Source organism: Corvus kubaryi, unplaced genomic scaffold (assembly GCF_017639235.1).
Source record: "Corvus kubaryi isolate FWS band 111438036 unplaced genomic scaffold, C.kubaryi_AGA036_p1.0 37308, whole genome shotgun sequence".
NCBI classification, from domain to species: Eukaryota; Metazoa; Chordata; class Aves; order Passeriformes; family Corvidae; genus Corvus; species Corvus kubaryi.
Window position 1 is genome coordinate 7,030,369 of NW_024581096.1, and position 21,179 is coordinate 7,051,547.

The following is a 21,179-nucleotide window of genomic DNA, read 5'->3' on the forward strand; positions in this document are numbered from 1 at the left end:
GCAGAACTGTAACATTTAACTGCTTAATCTTTACTCTAGCTCTGTAAAGATGGAATGACCATTGATAAACATGTTCATCTCAGAAACAGATTACACACTGGTCCAAGAATAAGATGTCAGCTGGTGCCCTCATGTGGATAAGTGTGCCATTATATATAATGGAAAATGAAACTTTTAGTCAAAACAGAGCCACAGAAACTTTAGCATCTCAGATTTGCACACAGAATTTGGAAAGATTGTTTAAGGGTCTTTAATTATTCACTTGCAGTATAGGCAATGCCATTTACTTAGTTGTAAGCAGAATTTTCTACCTGGATGCCAGGATATAGCATAGGTCTTAATGTAAATTTTAAGTATGAAACTGAACTCATTCTTATCTGCAGAACCACAATCTCTCTCCCTCAAAAAACCCCTACAGATTCATTCTAAAATGTAGAAGTTATCAAGTGACTGGCTTTCAGAACTAATCACACAACCTTTTTCCAGGGTTTGGAAAAATTTCAACAGAATATAATCTTTTTGAAGAAATGCCTTTCTTATTTACAAAGAAAGCATTCCAGCTGCCAGCCATCACAGAGAAGAGTTGAATAAGCACAGGGCATATGGGCTGGTGGAAATAATTCCCTTCTGATCAGCCTCAGTGGAAGAAATTATCAGTCCAGATCTAGATGTGGTTTTCTGGAAGTGTGCAAAACAGGTAAGTGAAAAGCACAGATAAGAATACTAATTCAGTTTTATTTACCGACTGTGTGATGATGAACATCTGCAGACTGTCAGCCGAGATCCTGTGGATGGCAAGTAGGTAAGTATGAGAGCGGGCATGATGCAAGCTGCAGCCTACTCTGTGGGGTATGCCCTGCCACTGCCCTGGAGGGATGTCTGCTGAGATAAGGAGATTGGGCAATCTCCCAGCAGGACTCCCTGGAAGGGCAACCACTTCTCTGGTCACGACCCACAATCCTTTGGGAGACACTATGCGGATCATTCTGTAACCCACTGGTCTGTCCCAGATCCTCTGTAATCCGTTGATCCCTTGCTGATCCCCTGTATCCCTATAAAAGCAAGCTCAATGGGCCCCTGTAGCTCAGAGAGGGTTCTTGTCCCTGGCTCCCCCCTTCACCGGAGGGGACCAACAATAAAGCTACCTCTGTGCGGAACCAGCCACACAAACCTCTCGTCTCTCTCTCTGTCCCTGGTCTGGCCTGGAGGCTGCCCTGCAGAGCTGAGCTGGAATCACGAGCTGACAATCACTGAAGAGCTGACAGTCTCTGCAAGGGCCCTCCTGCCAGCAGCTGAGGGAAGACATCGGGCCTCGGGAAGGCGATTCCTTTCGGGACCATCTCTCCGGACCGGTCACCTCTTCCTGGGTCAGAGCCGCTGACCCCATCACCAGCTGTAATACACTCCCTGCCATGGACAGAGCAGGTACACTTCTACTGTCTACTGTACAACTGTTCCTTTGGAGTGCTTATAAATGTGTACGCATTTTTAACTCTATTACATGTAAATGTTAAACTCTAAGTGTAGAATTAATCAAGTTGTGCAGTATTCTACGGAACCAGCTATATAATATTTACACCTTAAGTGTAAGGAAGATTGAAGCAAAACTTCCAGAATGTTTTAACAGATATCAAAAGAATCACCCTGTCATATAACCAGAATCTAAACCTAAGATGGACTGCTATTTGCAGAATACCCTGTCACAACTGTGCTATCTGTGCCCCCAGTGGCAGCTAAAGACACTGACCTGCAATAAAGATACTAAACTAAAATATTAATCTGAAATAATAGTAAGTAAAAACTTCTGCAAAACTTCCACTTCCAAGCTGAGTAAAGCAGCAACAATGATTATAAAGAATTGAAAGGCAAGGTAACTGCAATCTGTAATTTGACATTACAAGTTCTGAACCGGTAGATAAATAGGTTGACTTCATTTTCATCTGCCACCCACAGATCTGAGTAGTTCCTGGGGAATTCCATTGGCTTCAGCAAACTGATATTGTGAAATGCTGCTTACTTCGTGCTGTGTTTCAAATTCTTACACATCATGATAACTAGAGTGCCAACAATTTAACATTTTTACACCTGGGAATGTAAACTAACAATGTATTATTTATCTGCCAACCTTTCACATCTCCCTGCTCTAGGTGCTTTACAAAAGGAGGACAGAAAAGCATACAAACCCACTGAAATACTACAAATGAGAGATATTTTATCTTTCTAAACATTATTTCAGATATCTGATTTGATAGCATTCAAAATTTCTTGCCCTTTAACCACTTCGTTACAGAAATTCAAGAACTTTGCAGGAAGCAATGCATTTTTGACAATACAATCTCTTTTTTTTCCAAGACAAATAACACATTTGATATTTTAAATATTTAGATTATCCAGATCAAATATTAGCCAGGCAGTTCAGTACAAGGCACTTTCTAATATGAGGTTCTGTGGGTTAAAACTTGCACTTTCCTTTGGCACTGATTACGTTAGCATCAACACTGAATGCCCTAATGCCCTTTCCCATCCTTCTTCAGAGCATGTGTTGTATAACTTAAGAATCATCCAAAACTCCATAACTGGCTTTATTTGAATGATGATGGTGTGCATTCTAGTTTAACACAAGCTTGAGATACCTTTTTGGGTAAAGGAGAGTATAAAAATGAAAGAGGTCACCTCTCTAAGAATACTATAGTAGCCAACAGAAAAGAAAAACACTTTTATACAAACCCTGAAAAATTGTGGGTTTTTAAAATCTTATTGAAGGAGTTACACATTTCACTTACTGCTGTTGCTCAATAAAAATAAATTCTTGTAGAAAAGACTTGCCCATAAATGCGACAGTTGAACAGAAAGACTTGTGTGCCTATGAATTATTGTTCAGGACTGCTTATACTCTGCCTTAAAGCTGTGTATTCTTTCTCTGTACTTGTGCAATGCAATTATATTAGAAGGCACTCTTAAAACTGGGTGATCTATTGGTTTAGGGAGCTAAAGATTAATTCCAGATGTAGTCATGCTCTTCTAGCCCTTCAAAAAGTAACTACTGCACCATCTGTTTTGTAATAGACAATTTCAAAGAGTGCCAAGGGGAATGTTAAATACATTGGTCAAATGGCCACAATATACCTCACACACAAGAATCCTAGAGGTCACAGTGCCTCAGACAGATTCATATTTCCAAGTTCTTCTCTCCATTGTTCCACTATGGAAACTCAAAGAAAAGCTCTTCTTCCTCCCAAAATAGTACGGAGATGTTTTCCAGATTATTACCAGTGTTGACATGTACAAGGCCAAATTCAGACCTGAATTCAGTGGAATGACTGGAATTCACAGTGTCACAGACATGTCTCCCATACCTGCCTCACTTCTGGATCCTTGTAGATTATTCCAAATGGTTTTTTGGAGCTTTTTGGGGGTTGGGGTGTTGGTTTTTCTCTTTTATTCCTTGTTTGGCTTTTTTAAATGAAATCAATAGCAAGAATTTAATGCTAAAATGACTTCCAATTTGGCTGGTTGCCCAAGGAAAATGAAGGGTGAATGAGGTAATGAAGGGTTATTCCATGTCATGAGTGATAATCTTTATTTTTCCTAGTTACTTAAGGAAGTCTGAAGTAAAGGAATTGTCTCTGTTCTTCTAAAGAAAGTCTTATGCATCAATATCTACATCTCAAGCATATAAAAAAAAAAAGCACTCAGGTCTGCCATCAACATGGCCTAAATTCTTCGCAACAACAAAACTGGAGTAAAAAGCATTCTCTGAAGATTTCCCAAGTATAAATCTGAACTTCAGAGCAGCAACTCATGATTTATACCAAATAGTCCTGAGAAAAGATCTAAAATGAAAACAAAGGGAAACAGAAAATCTGCTAGAAATTAGAGCTAATCACAATCTTGTGCAGTCCTAGAGAGGCTTTTTTTTTTCTGCAGTGACATTAGGTAAATAATGGTAAAAAGAATTAAAGATTAACAACATGTCTCCAGTTCATTCCTCTTTGGTTTTCGCAGTGCAGCCAGTCATATTTTATACCAATTCTTGTAATAAGTTGTTACAAAATCAGCTTAGGACTAGCAGACAGGCTAGTGTACCCATGCTGTACATGTATTGCTGACTTTGGTGTGGTTCTCTCTATTCAACATCACATGTAGACATTCAACATCACATGCAGAATCAGTGCCTTAGACTGTAAGCATAGTGTCTGGGCATACTCCAGCTACATCTAAAAGTTCAAAGTTTGCTGCTGGTAAGTAAGAAAGAATTTAGTAGGAAAAACACACCCTTATGATTCCTTAGTATTATTAAAACTGAACTTCTTTAAGTCACTATTTGGGCAGTGTAAGGAAATCCCATACATACAGGACAATTTGCAGTTTTTCAGTATTAAACATTATTAAAACAAAGAAAAGTTGGGAAGTGGAATAGGAAATACCTGCTTTGGAGGACTTTATAACATAACTGTTTAGAAATTTTAGACATCTGAAAGAAATACATTCTGAAAATGTACACATACTACATCCTGGCTGATGTACCTATTGGTGTGGGAGGATACATACACACCTTCCAGCTACAGCAAAGACCCCATTGCTTAGGACAAGATTTAATTGAAAATAGTCGACTCAATAAGTAACAGAACTAGACGTTATACATTACAGATACTCATACTCCAAACCAAAAGCTTCAAGAAGAAAATGGTGCCTGAAAAAATGATACAGAACAGGAAATATTTTAAGGGAAAATCATAGAGAGCTGGTCTATAGAATTATGGATAATTTTGAATCCTGGTCTCTACATAGCTCACTTATCTCCTCCAGAGCTATAAAAACATCTCTTATTTAATCTTATGTAGGTATCCATAGTCTCCTCCCAAAATCATCAAACAAGCCAAACAACCACACAATCAAATAAAATCAATCCGGATCAAGCTCATTCTTGCAAACCAAGCAGTGTAGTTGCCCCACCTCTTGCTGAGGCTGATGTTCCTGGAAGATAAGGCCTCCAGAATGAAGAGGTACTCAGGGAGAATTTTGTTTTAGACACTAATACTACATCTCAAAGATGGAGCTCAAAGAAAGAAAATTCAGAAGAAAAAAGAAAGAAATCCAGAAGCAAAGCTTCTCTCCTTATTCCATAGTTTTCTTAACCCTGAATGTACAGATAAATCCTTCAAAGCTCACTGTTTTCTAGGCTGAGAGGCTAATTTTCTCTGGCTGAGCCCAGCACTCCCTCACTTCACTCTATGAACACCTATGGTACACCTTTTGCATGGGAAAAATGTACCAGCCACTTGCTAGCTACTGGCTGGGTCATACACACCATGTCAAAGTGATCTATTCCATTTAAGATGTATAGATCCAAAATTACACATCCCAGAGTAAAAAGAAACCAATTATTTTATGCACTTGACACATGCTGTGTTTAGGAGAGTTCAATTTGTAACACTAGTTAATCATTCACAAAAGAACAGAGTTTTAAAAAGTAACTTATTTGTTCCTCACAGCAGAGGATTAAGGCACAATGTACTGAATAACTGGTGCAGTACAATTGCTCTGCAGAAATGATTATATTTCTATCACACACTTTTTGGAAAACGTAATCACTTTAAGTTTCATTGTGTTTGTAACTCAGAGGCAAGAATTATTACGCAGAAAGGTCTGCTTCCTTTCTCAGCCATCTTTTTAATTATTTGAGGGCTTTTTTTTTTTTTTTTTTTAACTGACAGTGTTGCATCCAGCAAGGATTGATGTTCATATCCAGAGAAGGGCAACAGAGCTGGTGAAGGGTGTGGAGCACAAGTCCTGTGAGGAGCAGCTGAGGGAGCTGGAATTGTTTAGCCTGGAGAAAAGGAGGCTCGGGGGTGACATTACCACTCTCTCCAACTCCCTGAAAGGAGGCTGTAGCCAGGTGGGGGTCTCTTCTCCCAAGTAACAAGCAGCAGGACAAGAGGAAATGGCCTCAAGTTGCACCAGGGAAGGTTTAGTTTGTATATGAGGAACCATTAGTTCACTGAAAGGGTGATCAGGCCTTGGAACAGGCTGCTCAAGAAAGTGGTGGAATCACTGGCCCTGGAAGGGTTCAAAAAACCTGTGGATGTGACACCCAGGGATATGGTCTAGTGGTGCTGGGGTAACGATTGGACTCAATGATCTCAACGGTCTTTTCCAACCTTAACAACTCAATGACCACCATCCCAAATCACAATAACTGACCACAAATTCTGTGTCACTGATGACAGGAGAAATGGGTGTGCATGTCTTTACAAATGACTAGATAACCTGAAAGAACCAATCAGGTTCTGGAAGAATGGGTGTGGGGGTGCATGTTGGAGGGGAGATATGCAGTATGCAGATCTGGAAGGCTGTATCTTCCTAGTACCTCACCCAATGGGGAAAGTAGGAGGACGTTTAGAATAAATGGAGGCTGTGTCCCCTAAAAACTCTCGAGACACCCCAGATGGGTATGCCCCAGCAGAATCTCCCTAGTTTTGAGTAAAGTTGACTTTTGCAGGACTCCTCTGACTTGTTTGTGGACACTGGCCTTTGGCAATATGATTTTCTGCACACTGGTAACAACTGTGGACTTGCCCTGGTTTGTCTGCCTGGAGGAGCTCCTCCATTACTGCTGTGAGGTTGAGTGTCACCAGACAAGCACAACAGAAACAACCCTCGCCACCCACAAGGAATCGGTGCACAGTTGTGCGTTGTGGAACAACTGCTGTAGGTCTCTCGGCAGCACTTTCTACACACACCATGCCACTCTTCCCTCCCGGTGAGAGCCAGCGTTTTCCCACCCTCTGTCCTTCCATGCTTAGCTACTGAAAGCAAAGGTGTAGTTGTCCATCCCGCGCTAAAACAGGCCCTAACCCTGAAGTACTGTGTCTTGCGACGGATCCGTGGCTTTTACACGCCAACTATACCTGTGCATTTAGTAGATGTTTAACACCTGCAAGGCTGTGGACACGTAATGTTTGCGAACATCTGCAATCCCGATGCGCGCGGGGCTCCGAGTCCCCCTGAACATCCGGCTTGTAAAAGTGCCGTTCCCAAAACCTCAACCTGAGTTTTGGGGCAAAGCCGCAGCCTCTCCCACCTTCGCCACCCACCCGTCCGGAACAGGAGCCGGGGCTGCCCGGCCCGACAGCGCAAGCGGGGCCACCGCGCTCCCGGCCAGGCCGCAGGGGGCGGTCCGGGCCCGGCGCCGCTCTCCCGGGCGCAGGCGCCGCCGTGGGCCCGCGGCTGAAGGCAGCTTGCCCCGGGACGGCGGCTCCATGCGCTGCCAGGTAGGTGCAACCTGTCGGCGACCCTGCGGCCGGCCCTGCCGGAGGCTCCGCTGGTGCCGGGCAGTGCAGGGGGCAGGGCTCCCGCTGCCCCTGGCCTCGGCGGGCAGCGGGAACGGCCTGGGCGGCGGGAGCGGGGCGCGGATCCGCGGTCACTCACCGCCCCCCGCCTTCTCCGTCTTTTCCCCGCTCTCCTGACAGCCGGGGCAGCAGATACGCGGCAGAACCGATCGGCTTCGAGAAAAGCCGGGGAAAGCTTTTCCTGGCGCTCTCGTTCCGGTTGTGTGCTGGTATTTTGGGAGCAGTGTTTTGGGCAGGCCCCGCGCCCCTGAGCGCTGTTTGTTCCCCGGGCAGGTCTCGGTGCTGTATTTCGCCAGGAGTGCGGAGCTGGCGGGGCTGCGCTGCGAGACCCTCTCGGTGCCACGGGAGATCACCTCTCTGCAGCTCTGGGAGGAGATCGTCAAGGCTCACCCCAGGTATCCAGGAACTTACCCTTAGGGTGCGCAAAGAAGTGAAAGAAGTGTGGTTGCCTTTTTTTTTTTTTTTTTTTTTTAATACAGATTCGGCGTTTAGCATTGAGCTGGAACACATAGCAATACTTCGACAGCACAAAACCAGTGGCGCTACCGCCTTCTTTTGGTAACCTGCACCAAATGTTTTTTATTTTGCACAGCTGGAAATGTAGTAGCTTTATGTATACACAAGGAAAGCCCAGATCCAGTACATGTACGCAAAACTGGGCCTCAGAGATACACGTGGCCCATTGTCCAGGAGGGCTGTGGTGTGGTAACCTGAAAGCTGTACTGTTATTGGCCTGTGGAGAAGGTGAGATGTCTCAAGGAGGGATCAAGCACAGCCAGGACAATAAATGAGAAATAAATTATAATATGCCGGTGTTTTCAGTCTCTTAGGTTAGACATTCAGATGAAGTTCTTCACTGAAAGGGTTCGTAGACATTGGAATGGATTGCCCAGGGAGGTGGTGGAGTCACTGTCCTTGTAGGTTTTTAACGAAGGACTGGGCTTAGTGCCATGATCTAGTTGACATGGTGGTGTTCAGTCTTAGGTTGAACTTGATGATCTCAGAGTGCTTTTCAAATTTAATTGATTCTGTGATTAACTACTGTAAGCCATGGGTACGAGTTTATGGCACACCCTGGAAGGCAGGTCAGGAAGGGAACTGAAGCCCCCACAGGCTTCCATCCACTCAGCCCTGACACAGAAAATAAGTTCAGCCACTTCAATGCTTTGAAAAAGACCCGCACCACTGCTGGTTGCATTTCATGAAGAGTCTGGTCCTGAGAAAGCATTGTGTTTGCTGTAAGGGCCTCTACAGTACTGGTGCTCTTTGGGGGTGTCAACAGAAATGTCCCCTCTGTTTAAGGCTGAGGGAAGATGCTCAGTCTTGTCAAGAACTAGTCTGACAGACAAAGGTGCAACACCATTTTGGAGGGATAGAAGGGGGTAAAAAAAAGTAAGGTATAAGAGAGGTTGTGGTCCTCAGGATTTAGTGCTCAGTGCTCTAGAATTTCCGTAACTTTGGACTTACATGTCAAAGTCTTCCTTTAGGCACAACCTTTCTTTAGTAAAATACTCTCAACACTATGAAAGAAATGAGCTATTTAACAGTGGTATCTGTTTACAAGGGAGAAACTCTTTACAAAATGCTGGACCAGGGCCCTTTTTCTCACAGAGAGTTGAAATAAAGTATGTTTGGGTGGGAGAGGCAGTAGGGAATGTGTGTATTTTACTTTGCAGCCTATTCCTCTGTGTCAAATGCAGCAGCATCATCGTTGGTCGTTTTGCCATAATTTGTCAACTTTGTCCTTTTATGAATGATGACTTGGGGCAGCACAATTTGCATTTGCAGTTACTTCACAGCGGCCTCCTTGAAAAATGCTTCTGTTCCTAGCTTTGCTGGAAAAACTCAATATAATTGTAGGGCATTGACCACAGACTTCTATTCATATTGCTAATGGATATTCAAATTGCATCTTGAGCATACTTGACAGTGCTCTTCTGTTCCCCAACTAATTAGCTTGCAAGGGCCTTCAATAAGAGCCCGTCCTTCTAATGGGCACTTCAGTTTCATGGTTATGTGCAGTTCTTTAGTGGCTTGCTTTGCTTTCATACAATTCCTCCCTTCAGTCTGTCCTCTGAATCAGTACTACTGATTCAGAGGACAGACTGAACAGTGCTCAGCCTGTGCCTTGACTACTTTTGTCTATCTGGCTGGTAGGAAATAAGATGATTTTTACTTTTACTCTTTTGGTATGCTTATTTGTTACTAGGCAATACAGCTGAGCTGGCTGTGCCAGATTTTGTAGTCTCAAACAAGAATTGTTATTATGCCTGCACCATCTGAAGTAAAATGCAATTCTTTTTTCTGATGTCTAACTGCTGTGGCCCTCATGCTTGCTGTGTAATTGCACTTAGTCCTGGAAATGACTCCCTGTCTCATGATATCCAGAGCTATGGACTCTCTCGGCAATATCTCACATAAAAAAATATGTAGAAGATCTGCCAGAAGACACATCACATTTACTCTCTTAGTTCTGTGGCCACTCCTTATGAATAGCAGATTTCAGACCTGTAAGTAAGTACAAAAGACCGAAAGCCTCATAAAGTCTGAGCACACACAAGAGCAACTCTTTGACCACTGAATCTTCATGAGATCTCATGAACAGCATACCACAATGCTTCTTGGTGTGTAAGAAAATTACTCTAGTCCAGCCAGACTGCATCAGGACAATATTTCCTTCTAATTCTAAATTGTATGGTTGCTGCCTCTTGAGTTACCAACTTCTTTATTGTAAGCTTCTGAAGTGGGTCTAGTATGCATTGGTTTGTTCTGACATAGGCCTATGACAAATTCAATTCCTGATTTCTGAAAATCACACTGATCTTGTTTCTTCCTGGCCATTACAAGAAAATCCAAGATTAGGAGGTGGGTGTTTGTTGTATTTTTGACAATGTCTTGGAAGCAAAGTTGTGTAAGTCTCAGTGGTTTACCTCAGCTGCCCTAGACTGTGTACCAGTTTGCTGGTGATTTAATGAAATCTCATGGTTAAATGCAAACATTGTTTGGAAACCTATTTATGCTCTTGCCAATCCCCCTCAGGCTTGCTGTCATCCGGGATCAAGTGGTTTTTGCTGTTCGGCAGGAGTACGTGCTTCTTGGAGATCAGCTCCTGGTCCTGCAGCCTGGAGACGAGGTGGCCATCATCCCACCGATTAGTGGAGGCTGAACCTGTGCAGGTTCTGTTAGGTAGGTGTCACTCATTGCCTAGTTTCCTGTGGTGTGTAATCCTGTGCTAAAACACCTCAGGAATTCTGTATGATGTTACAAGAACCTTTTCTTGTTTAGGTCTGGAGATGTGGCTGCAATTCTCTCCCTCCACCCCAGTGCTCTTTTGAGAGAACCCAGCTTGTATTTCTGTCTGGAGAGTGCAGTTGTGCTGAGCAGAAACTATAAGCCAGTGCCGCTGTAAATGATTAACATGTATTCAGTAAATGTAAGACATTTGGCAGAGAGGTCAGGCATTGCTTTGAATCTGGGTTTTAGGTCTTGTTACTCTTTCCTGGTTGTTTCTTCCTACCAATAGATACTTGGCTTGCCTAAGTAAGATAATAATGAAATATTTCCTGCCACTTTTTAACAGAAAGATAATACAGAAAAAATAATTTTCTGCTGCTTAGAAATTTTGTTAGTTTGTTGCTGTTAAAGCGGTGTCCTTAGAATAGCTTCATTTCTTTGCCCACTTTCAAGTGCCTGTCTGTCTATTCACTGGAGCTTGTTCCATTGCTGCTGATCAAAATACTTCTCATTCTTAGGTAATCTGATGACTGGTTTCTACTCAAAAAAGTGAGAAGTGTCTCCTGTGTGTCTGAAACGGACTGATAGTATCAGGTCCTGAATGTCCTGGAGAGCATACTCAGCTTTAGGATTAGAACTCCAATTGCTGTTTATCAGAAATCTCTGTTATATATTACTTGATTTGGTAAGTAGGAGGGACTGACAATGTCACCACAGCTTTACCAGCAGCACACGGTGGTCTGTGCTGGTTGAATGTAGTGTTAAACCAGGGCATCAGGCTAGTTATAGTTTCATCCCACTGTATGAGACTTTCCTATCAGAAAGAAATATGTATGCATTAAAACCAGGTCATTGCTTGTTATTTGCAGCTAATATTCTCTCAGTGAGACTGCTGAGAAGTGAATTTCACATGTAGGCTAGTCTCTTGGGCAAATAGATAGTGCCTGTGTTGGGCATAAATTGAAGCATCAGCACTGGATTAAAAGCAGTTGCCTGATGCTAGTATCTCCACGAACAACAGTCTGTTTGGTTTCAGTTTTTCTAGGGCGATATGGAAGAAAGCGAAGATGTGCCAAAAGATTTTATCAAGCTCAAGTCTGAAAAGCTCTCTGTAGATGAAGTGTCAGAGCTGGTCGTTTCACCATACTGTGGGGCAGTGTCTCTGTTCATTGGTGAGTTTCATATTTGTGAGCTAAGTCTGTGGGTATGTTAATAGTCTAATAAATGGAATCTAGGCTGTCCACATCCCAGACTTGTAGTTCTCAAATAAATCAATTCCTGGTCTGAACCCAGGAAGTTTTCTAGAAAACAGGTTCTGAATTATTAGAGCAAGACCATGGCAGCTCATAAATAGCTGCAGTGGGCTGAAGTGGTGAGAAGCTTTCTGGCTGGTATAGCTATCCTAGGACTGAACAGAACCTCAGCTCTGGAGTAGAGAACTGCTTGGGAGTTGTTCTCCTGTCCCCTGGGATAGAACTTGTTCAAGGTGGGAAATGGAATATTGTGGCTAGGCCAGCCTCATGTCCACACCTGTATGTGAGGTCCTGCAACTCAGGTCTTAGTTGAAAGTGAAGCACTCTTCTACTAATGGGCTGGTGAAGGTAAGGCTGGTAACTCTGTCCTGTGCTTAATGCACGTGGCACACATATGAAACCCCTTTGTGCTTAAACCTTAGTGCTACTAGGCTCCTAAGTACTGGACATTTAAAAATTGCATGGGCAAATGCCACGTAACTTAGCAGTTACTGCAGAAGATGTCCCAGCCTTGGGCGTTACGGGCTGCAGACCTATATAATGTGTGAACTAAACTCTTCCTTTTTTAGTAAAGATTTATCTTGTTCAAATAATGTCATTATGCAGCCATGATTAGGGGAGGTTGTTTATATTTTCACAGTGCTGACCTTGACCATAGCAGGAGATCCTGGATCTTAGTCCGTATTAATATAGTATATATTATTATGCAGTAAATGCATAATAGGTATTATAAGGATACAATATGTATTATTTACTCAGTGCTTTTAGTTGATAAATCACTTTTGTTTAGGTACTACAAGAAATAATTTTGAAGGAAAAAAAGTGATCCACTTAGAATATGACGCATATACTTCAATGGCAGAGACTGAAATAAAGAAAATCTGCAGAGATGTTAGACAGAAATGGCCTTCAGTCAAACATATTGCAGTGCACCATAGACTTGGGTATGTATGTCCAGACCCCATTCTTCTGCGACTGGAGTGTTAATCCTTGTCTGATGCATGGCTATGCTTACGTAGTTGCAGAACCTGCAGGAGTGTTTAGAAACCATAGTGCAGCAAAGCTGGCTGCGGGATCAAGCTCTTGCTCTGAAGCTAAGTTTCAAAAATTTTATTTTCAAAACTGTGTTTATTGGTAGGGTTTGCTGGAGTCCACGCTTAGCCTGGCAGGATCTTTGATGCTGGTGTGATGTTTTGAAAGTGGGGAGATATTTCACTCCAGGGAAGTGGAGGCTGTTGGTTTGTTTTGTTCTTTATTTTTAAAAGGTCTGAAGCTGGCAGCACTTTCTTTTTTTCTTCTTTCTCCTGTTGAGAGGCTGCAGAATGTGCTTATTGTCAGATTTAAGTCTATTTATGCTATAAAAAGTCTGAAAGCTTAGGATATGGGGCATAGTAATTGCCAGCCATGCTTGTGGGAGAACCTCCTGTTGTTCCTTGTGTCTTAGATAAGCATTTTCCTTTAGATTCAAAACATGGAATACTAGTGTCTGACGTATTCTTGGGTCTTCCCTGTTCGGGGAAGATTTCTTGCTGAAACTAGCAGGATTTGCAGAAATCCTGAAGGAACTTAGGATGTAATTGCAAAGGGTAGGTAAGATACTAGGTCTGAGGGGTAGTTTCCCTAGATTTCCTCTACAGTCAACAGAGAGGGTGGCTGTCTTGAGGGCAGCTCAAAGCATTTAAGCTGAGATTTCTTCCTATGGACTGTGCTGGAGAAGTCTTACTATTCAAGGAGGACTGGGAGGAAGATTTTGGGAATACTGCAATTGTGAGGAGGAACACAAAACCTTGTGCTTCTGTTAAGTTTGTAACACAACACACCAAGTAGGAAACTTCAGAATGTAAAATCAGGATTCATCAAAAATTGGGTTTCATTGCAAAATCTGCATAGTGTGAGGCGCTTAATTTCTTCTTTTACAAATTCTTATGCAAACTGAGATGATTTCTTAGGTTTTCAGATAAGAACTGGCTGTTCTAACTTGTTATTGTTCAGTATTAAGCCAGCTTCCACTGAGTTTCCTATGTATTGTTACAAGTTAACAACTTCCCCCTCTTAATTCCATAGGCTTAATTTAAAAAAAAGGAAGAATGGAAGAAAAAAGCCTACGTCTGGTGGGTTTATTTATTCTAAAGTGTGGAATTCTAACATCTGGTACTGCTTTTAGTTGTGGTTTTCTTTCTTTTAAAAAGTGTATAATCTTTTGGATGTGGTTTGACACTTGCTTCATATGAATGAGTCAGGAGAGCATGTGACCAGAATACTGACGTGACATGGCTACAACTTTTGGATACTCTTGATGTTAAGTGTTAGCTAAAGCTGCTGTTGTTCCTCTTCTCTCCCTAGTGTGGTTCCAATAACTGAAGCAAGTGTAATTATTGCAGTCTCCTCTCCACACAGAGCAGAATCCCTTGAAGCTGTAATGTACTGCATCAATACCTTAAAAGCATCTGTCCCGATATGGAAAAAGGTATGTCTGGGGACAAATTCAAATTTAGGCATATGCTAGTCTTAGATGTCTGGGCTGCCTTAGAAGCATTACAGGCAGCTGCTCCAGATGGGCTGTCAGTGTCTAGCACCAGTGAGTTCCCTCTAATGCAGCCAGGCCCGTATGTGACAGGTAGAGTATCTGGAGGATTCTCCTGTACCTGTACCATCCAGTTCCTCTTTATTTTGAAGCCATCCTGGGGTCAAAGTGAAGAAGGCCTGCGTTCTCCTCTTTTGAGTAGCAAAACTCCGTTCTGCACTGGCTTGTGCAAGAACTTTTGAGTCAGCTTTGCTTTGGACAGCATTGCAGTTTGCAAGTAAAAGGAGCATTTCTTGCCTTTCTCTTTTCTGCTCATTGCTGTGGCCATGAGAAAGCACAAAGCATTAAGCAACAGCACACAATGAAGGGATGAGCAGAAGTCCCAAAGCTAATTTAGGCACACAACAGTGTGTGGAGAAACCAGCCCAGGTCTAGAAAGAGCCTCATTGTATAACCACAGTGATGCATGCAAGTAATGAGCATTATCTCTGCCTTCTCTCCCTGGCAGAACTTGGCATGGGGTTAACAGTGATATTCTTCGCTCTACACTTTTCTGATGCCTACTTGAGGAGACTGAAATTCTCTCAGAATGAATAGTCAGGGACTCTGAATTTGCTGCTTAGGACTGGACTGCAGCTGGGTCATCCAGTCTGTCCTTAGGATCTGATAGTAATGTGTTTAGTGTATTAATGTAATTTTTTTAATATTGACATTTTGTTACATCTAAATACTCTTCTCAAAATGATGGTACAGTAGGCTAATGTGGCAGTATGAATGCTGTGTATTCTACAGTTTTTACATAATTTCTTCTAGATCTCTTTGTTCAATTGACTTCAGTATAGGTGGGCCCTTTTAAATTCAGTGGGGATCAGCCCAAGGTTCAGCCAAGTTCATATGTTCTGAGGGTGCTGCCCTCTCTTCTGCTTGCCAGCCAAGTGCTGTGCAGTGCTGTTGTGATCAGTAAATAAGAGTGGAATGGCTATTGAGTTATTTGGCCTGGTTTGTGGCTGTATGTAGCAGACTCACAATGTTTCTCATTCTTTGTTTATATTACAGGAGATTTATGAGGATGAATATTCTTGGAAAGAAAACAAGGAATGCTTTTGGGCAAATTCAGAAAAATAATTGTACTCTTTCAAAAATAAAGTGTTACTCTTCCTGATGAGCATATTTTACTTATGAATTCTTACAGAGTATCTCTATGTTTCTAAACAGTTCTTGCAGCTGTTTCAATCTCAATCATGTAGTTTGGACTGAGTGAAAAGGATGAGGATTAATTAGGGGTTTTAGGTGTTCTTAACTCTGCTTTGGAATTGCTTTTTTGTGCATTTTAACATGGAGTGAGCTTTTAAAAGCATCTTCCCTAAAATTCTTGGTTGCAAGGTGTTTAGACTACTCTTTGATAAATACTGTTTTAATGCTTTTACCTTGGTAGTTGGTGTTCTCTGTCTGCATGGGAGGTTACCACAGGACAATTGCATTTTTTTTAATCTTAAAGAAGGTTTCAGAGAGGTTTAATTTTATATGACTGCAGACTTAGTTTGCAGGCTTTATGCTATTTTGACGTTCTTGTAACATGAAAGCTACTTGAAGTAGATGAACTATTTTAGTACAGACAGAGAAGAAAATACAAATTATACCCCAGAGTTATTAACTTTTTAGTAGTGGTTATGTTCCAGTACCTCTGTTTCACAGAAACATTTTTACTGTGCAGCTGGTATTACAAAATAATTGCATTAAAAAATATGGATAGAGGTTGATTCAAAGTTAAATCTAGTACTCTACCAGCAAAAGACTTGCATTAGGAATAACATGCCAACCTGTAACTACTTAATGATGTCTAGACAAAATTTTGAAGGTGACTTTTTGGTTGTGTAATTGTATGGTGCTGCAGGAAAAAAACCCAAATCAGCTATTATTACAAATACACAACTATAATGTAATTAGTTTTAGTAATTGGACTTCATATATGTTAGGATTAAAATTCATCAAATGGAATAATTTTTTGAAGAAAAGGGAGTTTATTGAACTTATTGCAATTCATATATGCATTTATATTCATGTTTAAGATTTAATTTTAATACAGTTTTTCTCTTGTTGCTGTTTTAAAAACTAGTTAAATGAACTGACATAATATGCCTGGGCTTCACTGGAGATAATGGGTTACCTATCTGAGTAAGGTCATTTTATTTGTTATTCCACTGTGCCATGATAGTATTTAGATAGTAAGAGTTCAAGGCCCCATTGTGTATGGCATTTCTACTAATTCTGAGAGGCAGTTTTATCTAGTCATCATTATCAGTGTAGACAAGGAAGGTACAAGGGAAGGGAAGTAAGATAAAGCAAAATGATTTGCTCAGTTGCTCATATATATGTTCCTATATCGTATATAGTTATTTATAACACAGGTGCAAGGTCATGCTCCTGAGTCAGGGCAATCCCAAGCACAAGTACAGGCTGGAGGGAGAATGGATCAAGACTAGCCCTGGGGAGAAACATTTGAGGGTGTTCGTGAACAAAAATCTCAATATGAGCTGGCAGTGCACACTTGCAGCCCAGAAAGCTGGCTGTGTCCTGGGCTGTATCAAAAGCAGGACAAAGGGTTTGATTCTGCCCCTCTACTGTGCCTTCAGGAGACCCCACCTGGAGCACTGCATCTGGCTCTGGAGCGCCCAACACAAGAAGGATGTAGATTTGTTGGGAGTGAGTCCAGAGGAGAGCCACTAAGTTGATCAGAGGACTAGAACACCTCTCCTATGAAGACAGGCTGAAAGCTGGGGTTGTTCAGCTTGCAGAAGGCTCCAGGGACACCTTGCATCACCTTTCAGTACCTAAAAGGGGCTTACAAGAAGTTTGGAGGGGGAATTTTCACAACAGCATGTAGTGATAGGATGGGGGGGGATGGCCTTACACTGAAGTGAGGGTAGGTTTACATCAGATATTAGGAAGAAACTCTTTACTGTGAGGGTGATGAGATACTGGAACAGGTTGCCCAGAGAAGCTGTGGCTGCCCCATCCCTGGAAATGTTCAAGGCCAGGCTGGACGGAGCTCTGAGTAACCTGGTCTGGTGGCAGGTGTCCCAGCCTGTAGAAGGATGGTTGCAACTAGATGATCTGTAATGTCCCTTCCAATCCAAACCAGACTTTTATTCTGTAATCATTGTATCACGCACTAGTGAAGCCTCAGCTGTATATTCCATTTTATTGTGTCTGCAGCAAAAATCTACTAACTGCTAACTGCACAAAGTAAAATGAGGAAAGTAGGTGGTGACCTTTTCCCCCCCACGGATTTTAATCACTTTTAATACTTAGTTACTGTGTCTTAGATACTGTACTGAATTAAGTAAATTGTAATGAAACATACAGCTTCAGGCAGAAACATAGTTAATCTGGGCTTCTTAATTTACTGATGCACTTCCTCAGTGGAAGTCAGTCTTTCCTCTGCAGGACAGCAGCTGCTCGTTGTGTGCTTACAGATACGCACCCTACAAACCATGTGGGCCCTGTTACCTAGGCAGAGCTGGTCAAGTTGAAGACTGAGGTTTCCTTTGTTTCAGAGGTTGGAAAGAAGCCCTCTGCTGTTTGAATGTCATTTTTAATGGGAATTGTACAGAATCCTCAGCACAATCACTTCCTCCGTGAAATAATTATTTTTCTCTTTAGAAGAGAAAGAAATACATTAACTTCTTTGTATTTGGTGTTCATTTTTCCATGTTCATATTTGCTGTTACCATGCAACTAATTAGTGTATTAATTTCACAAAAACAAATGTTTAGCTTGTCCTTCAGTGGATGGTTTATGAATGAAGTAAAAGTTATGCACTGCTTGGATACTAGTGCTGTGCTCTGATACAGAAAAACATGGTGTTTAGAACAGTTAAATTCTACTTGGGACCCCATGATCAGGGGCAATTCCTGAGTTGCAGTAGTGTCTCTTTAGGGCCTTTCTAGCACTTCAGTCTCGTGGAAGATTTCTCCAGGGTGACCTTAAGTGCACCTTCCCCATCAGTAATGCAGCTGGGAAGGATGGTGCAGAAAAGAAGAGAGAATAATTGTGTACTTCCCCACAGTGACCAGGAACAATGAATGGAAGAGATGTTGTACTGAGTCACAGCTGAGTGTTACAATGTGTGTATGCTGCCATGGTAAAAACAATGAAATGTCATTTTGTGTCCCTAGCTGTGCATGAGGCAAGTTCTGCTTTGTTCTGGAACAATGATATATCAGTCTTGTGTAACTTTGGGTTCTTCAGCTGGCATGTAAAAGCGAAATGCAAATGTCTCTGGGAGGGATGGTGTGCTAATTAGAGGTAAAATGTATCTCACTGAAAAAAGTCCATGCTCTGAACTCAGTGTTCTGTCTCCCTCTGTAGGGCTACCCCTCTCTGCTAGGGCAGTGTTATCATAAGAAGGCAGATTACTGTGTTCTAAGATAAATGCCAAAGGCTGTGTCTGGAGTGACTTAGAAGTGTTTCCAAATTGCCAGGCCAGGGGATGAATCCCAGCTGTGGCTCACTGTGTGTTAGGAAAAGATGTGGCTGTGTATGTCCTGCTGTCCCTCACATGGAGAACTACAGTGCTGGATGAGGGCTACTCCGTGTTATGGTGAGGTCCATTGAGTGGGATAGACAGCTGCAGATCTGCCTATCTACAAGGAAGTCCCAGCTTTCTGGAATGAGTCCAGCTGTTTCTCTGCCTTGTCGATAGGGAAGGGTAATCCCACCTCTCCATGAGATCAGCTGTGTTGAGTTGGTGGCTCTGGTATAGAGGGATGATCCTAGAAACAAATGCTGCAGATGCAGAGGGTCACCATGTGATTCCTGTAGAGATCTGCCAGATGAGGGCTGTCTGTGGAAGGGGAGTGCATGTCTTCAGGGTGATAATTTGTCCTTCTGAAAAGATGTCTTAGTCTTGGCTGGCAAAATTTGAATACACTGATCTACCCCTGTTGTCTGGCTGAACATCCGTATACCAGCATTGATTGATTTTAAGAGTTTGCTTTCCTGATTTTGAGCATTGTGCTCTGTTCTCAAGAGAAGCTCAGCCTGATGTGCATGATGAAAACAGTAACTGATGGATTGTCGCGGAAAAACGGGGCGGGGGAGGAAGAGGGTTGTGTTATAAGGCGCCTACCCAGGAGATGGCAGCCGAGAGATGGCTGAGCGGGACGAGCGGCTCCTGGCCCACTCAGGTGCTGGCCGTGCTGGGAAATACAGGCCCTTGCGTCGGCTGTCGCTCATGAAAGTGCCACTGTTGCAGTCAAGAATGAAACCTTTAGATTGTTAGACTTTGAACTAGATTTTTGGCCTTTCTCTCAGCTCATTTTATGCACAGCTGTTCCAAGAAAGTTGTAGTTTTATAGAGTAGCACATTCATTTATTGCTTCAGAATTTAAAAGAAAGAACTGCTAAATCTAATTATTAACAAATTTTATGTTAAAGCAGACAGTCCTGCCCTTTCCCTGTTAAAATGATGTGAAAAATAGTCTTGAGCATTAAATGCCATTCAGTACCATTAAGTGTACTGAAGTAGAGGTGACTGAAGAGGGTTCAGAATAGGCTGATGACTGTAAATTACCAGTTTCTTTGAGTACCTTAGGCCTGTTTTTTGAAAAACAAACACACCATAAAATTTGATTTTATCAAGTGTTACACAAATTAGCATCCTGATGTATCTTTATAGCAGTTCTTTTTATAAAAGTTCCGTTTTGACTATTTTAAGAGGCAAGTACATTTTTAAAACTGCGAGCATACCAAAGCCTGTGATTGCATACAAGTAATTGACCAATTAATTTGGAACAGAAAGGTTGACTTAAAATATAGGACTCAACTTTTCTGAAGCTGTGAAAATGTACACTTAATTACTTTCAAAGACAATAAAAAATTGAGGCAGTTAGCTATAAATTTTGAGATGCATTTTCATACCTTCATTTTTTTTGGTCTTTAATTTGCAAGCTTTTGTTGTAGTTCAATTTTGGATGTGATTTAACCCCAGTCAGCAACTCAGCCCCACCCAGCCACTCACTTACTCTGCCACTCATGGAATGGGGGAGAGAATAGGAAGAGTAAAATTGAGAAGTCTCATGGGTTGAGATGAAGACAGGTTAATAGGGAAAGTAAAAACTGCTCATGCAAGCAAAGCAAAACAAGGAATGCATTCACCACTTCCCATCGGTAGGCAGGTTGAGTCATCCCCAGGAAAGCAGAACTCCATTGCATGTAACAGTGTCTTGGGAAGACAAACACCAAACACTTCGAATACCTGTGGTCAGTTGTGGGCAGCTGTCGCAGCTCTGTCGCTTCCCACCTTCCTATGCCCCCCGGCCTCCTTGCTGGTGAGGTGGGGTGAAGAGCAGAAAAGGCCTTGAACCTGTGAGCATTGCTTAGTGACAGGTAAAACATCCCTGTGTTATCAACAGTTTCCAGCACAAATTCAAAACACAGCCCCATGCTAGGTACTGTCAAGAAATGTACCTCTACTCCAGTCAAAACCAGCACATGCATAAGTCAGTGTGTAAGGAATCTGGCTTTTAATTCTGCAAAACACTGAGACTTGGTGAAAGACAGAGTTTTGTGCCTTAAGATTAGGTTCATCTAGTATTATGTAAGTGTTAAAACTGGTAGCCTACCTAAATGTTTATGTACCACTGTTAAAAAAAGTATGGATGAGTTGGAAGTGGAAATAAAAAGCTCTGTGAAAGCATGTAGTTTTCAGGTGGTAATTTCTGACAATATTGTCTTCTTGTCTTTCTACTCATAGCCAAGTTCCTCCTCTCTTCCTTTGCCACATTTTTCCCACTGAAAAGTTGAATTCAGCTT

General features: G+C 42.1%; 1 protein-coding gene across 1 annotated transcript; it reads left to right on the forward strand.

Moving 5' to 3' along the window:
* The first annotated feature begins 11,637 nt into the window (after positions 1–11,637).
* Positions 11,638–21,063, forward strand: LOC121664806 (molybdopterin synthase catalytic subunit). The gene is made up of 4 exons (XM_042028371.1): positions 11,638–11,758; positions 12,630–12,783; positions 14,183–14,306; positions 15,420–21,063. Exons 1-4 carry the CDS (start codon positions 11,638–11,640, stop codon positions 15,486–15,488), a joined length of 468 nt encoding a protein of 155 aa, XP_041884305.1. The 3' UTR covers positions 15,489–21,063.
* Positions 21,064–21,179: the final 116 nt, after the last annotated feature.

Bases quoted from the DNA above. Each gene is read 5' to 3' on its own strand.
- LOC121664806 (XM_042028371.1), top strand. From the start codon at position 11,638: ATGGAAGAAAGCGAAGATGTGCCAAAAGATTTTATCAAGCTCAAGTCT. The intron at 12,784-14,182 runs GTATGTATGTCC...TTCTCTCCCTAG, and splicing joins GCAGTGCACCATAGACTTGG to TGTGGTTCCAATAACTGAAG. The intron at 14,307-15,419 runs GTATGTCTGGGG...TTTATATTACAG, and splicing joins CTGTCCCGATATGGAAAAAG to GAGATTTATGAGGATGAATA.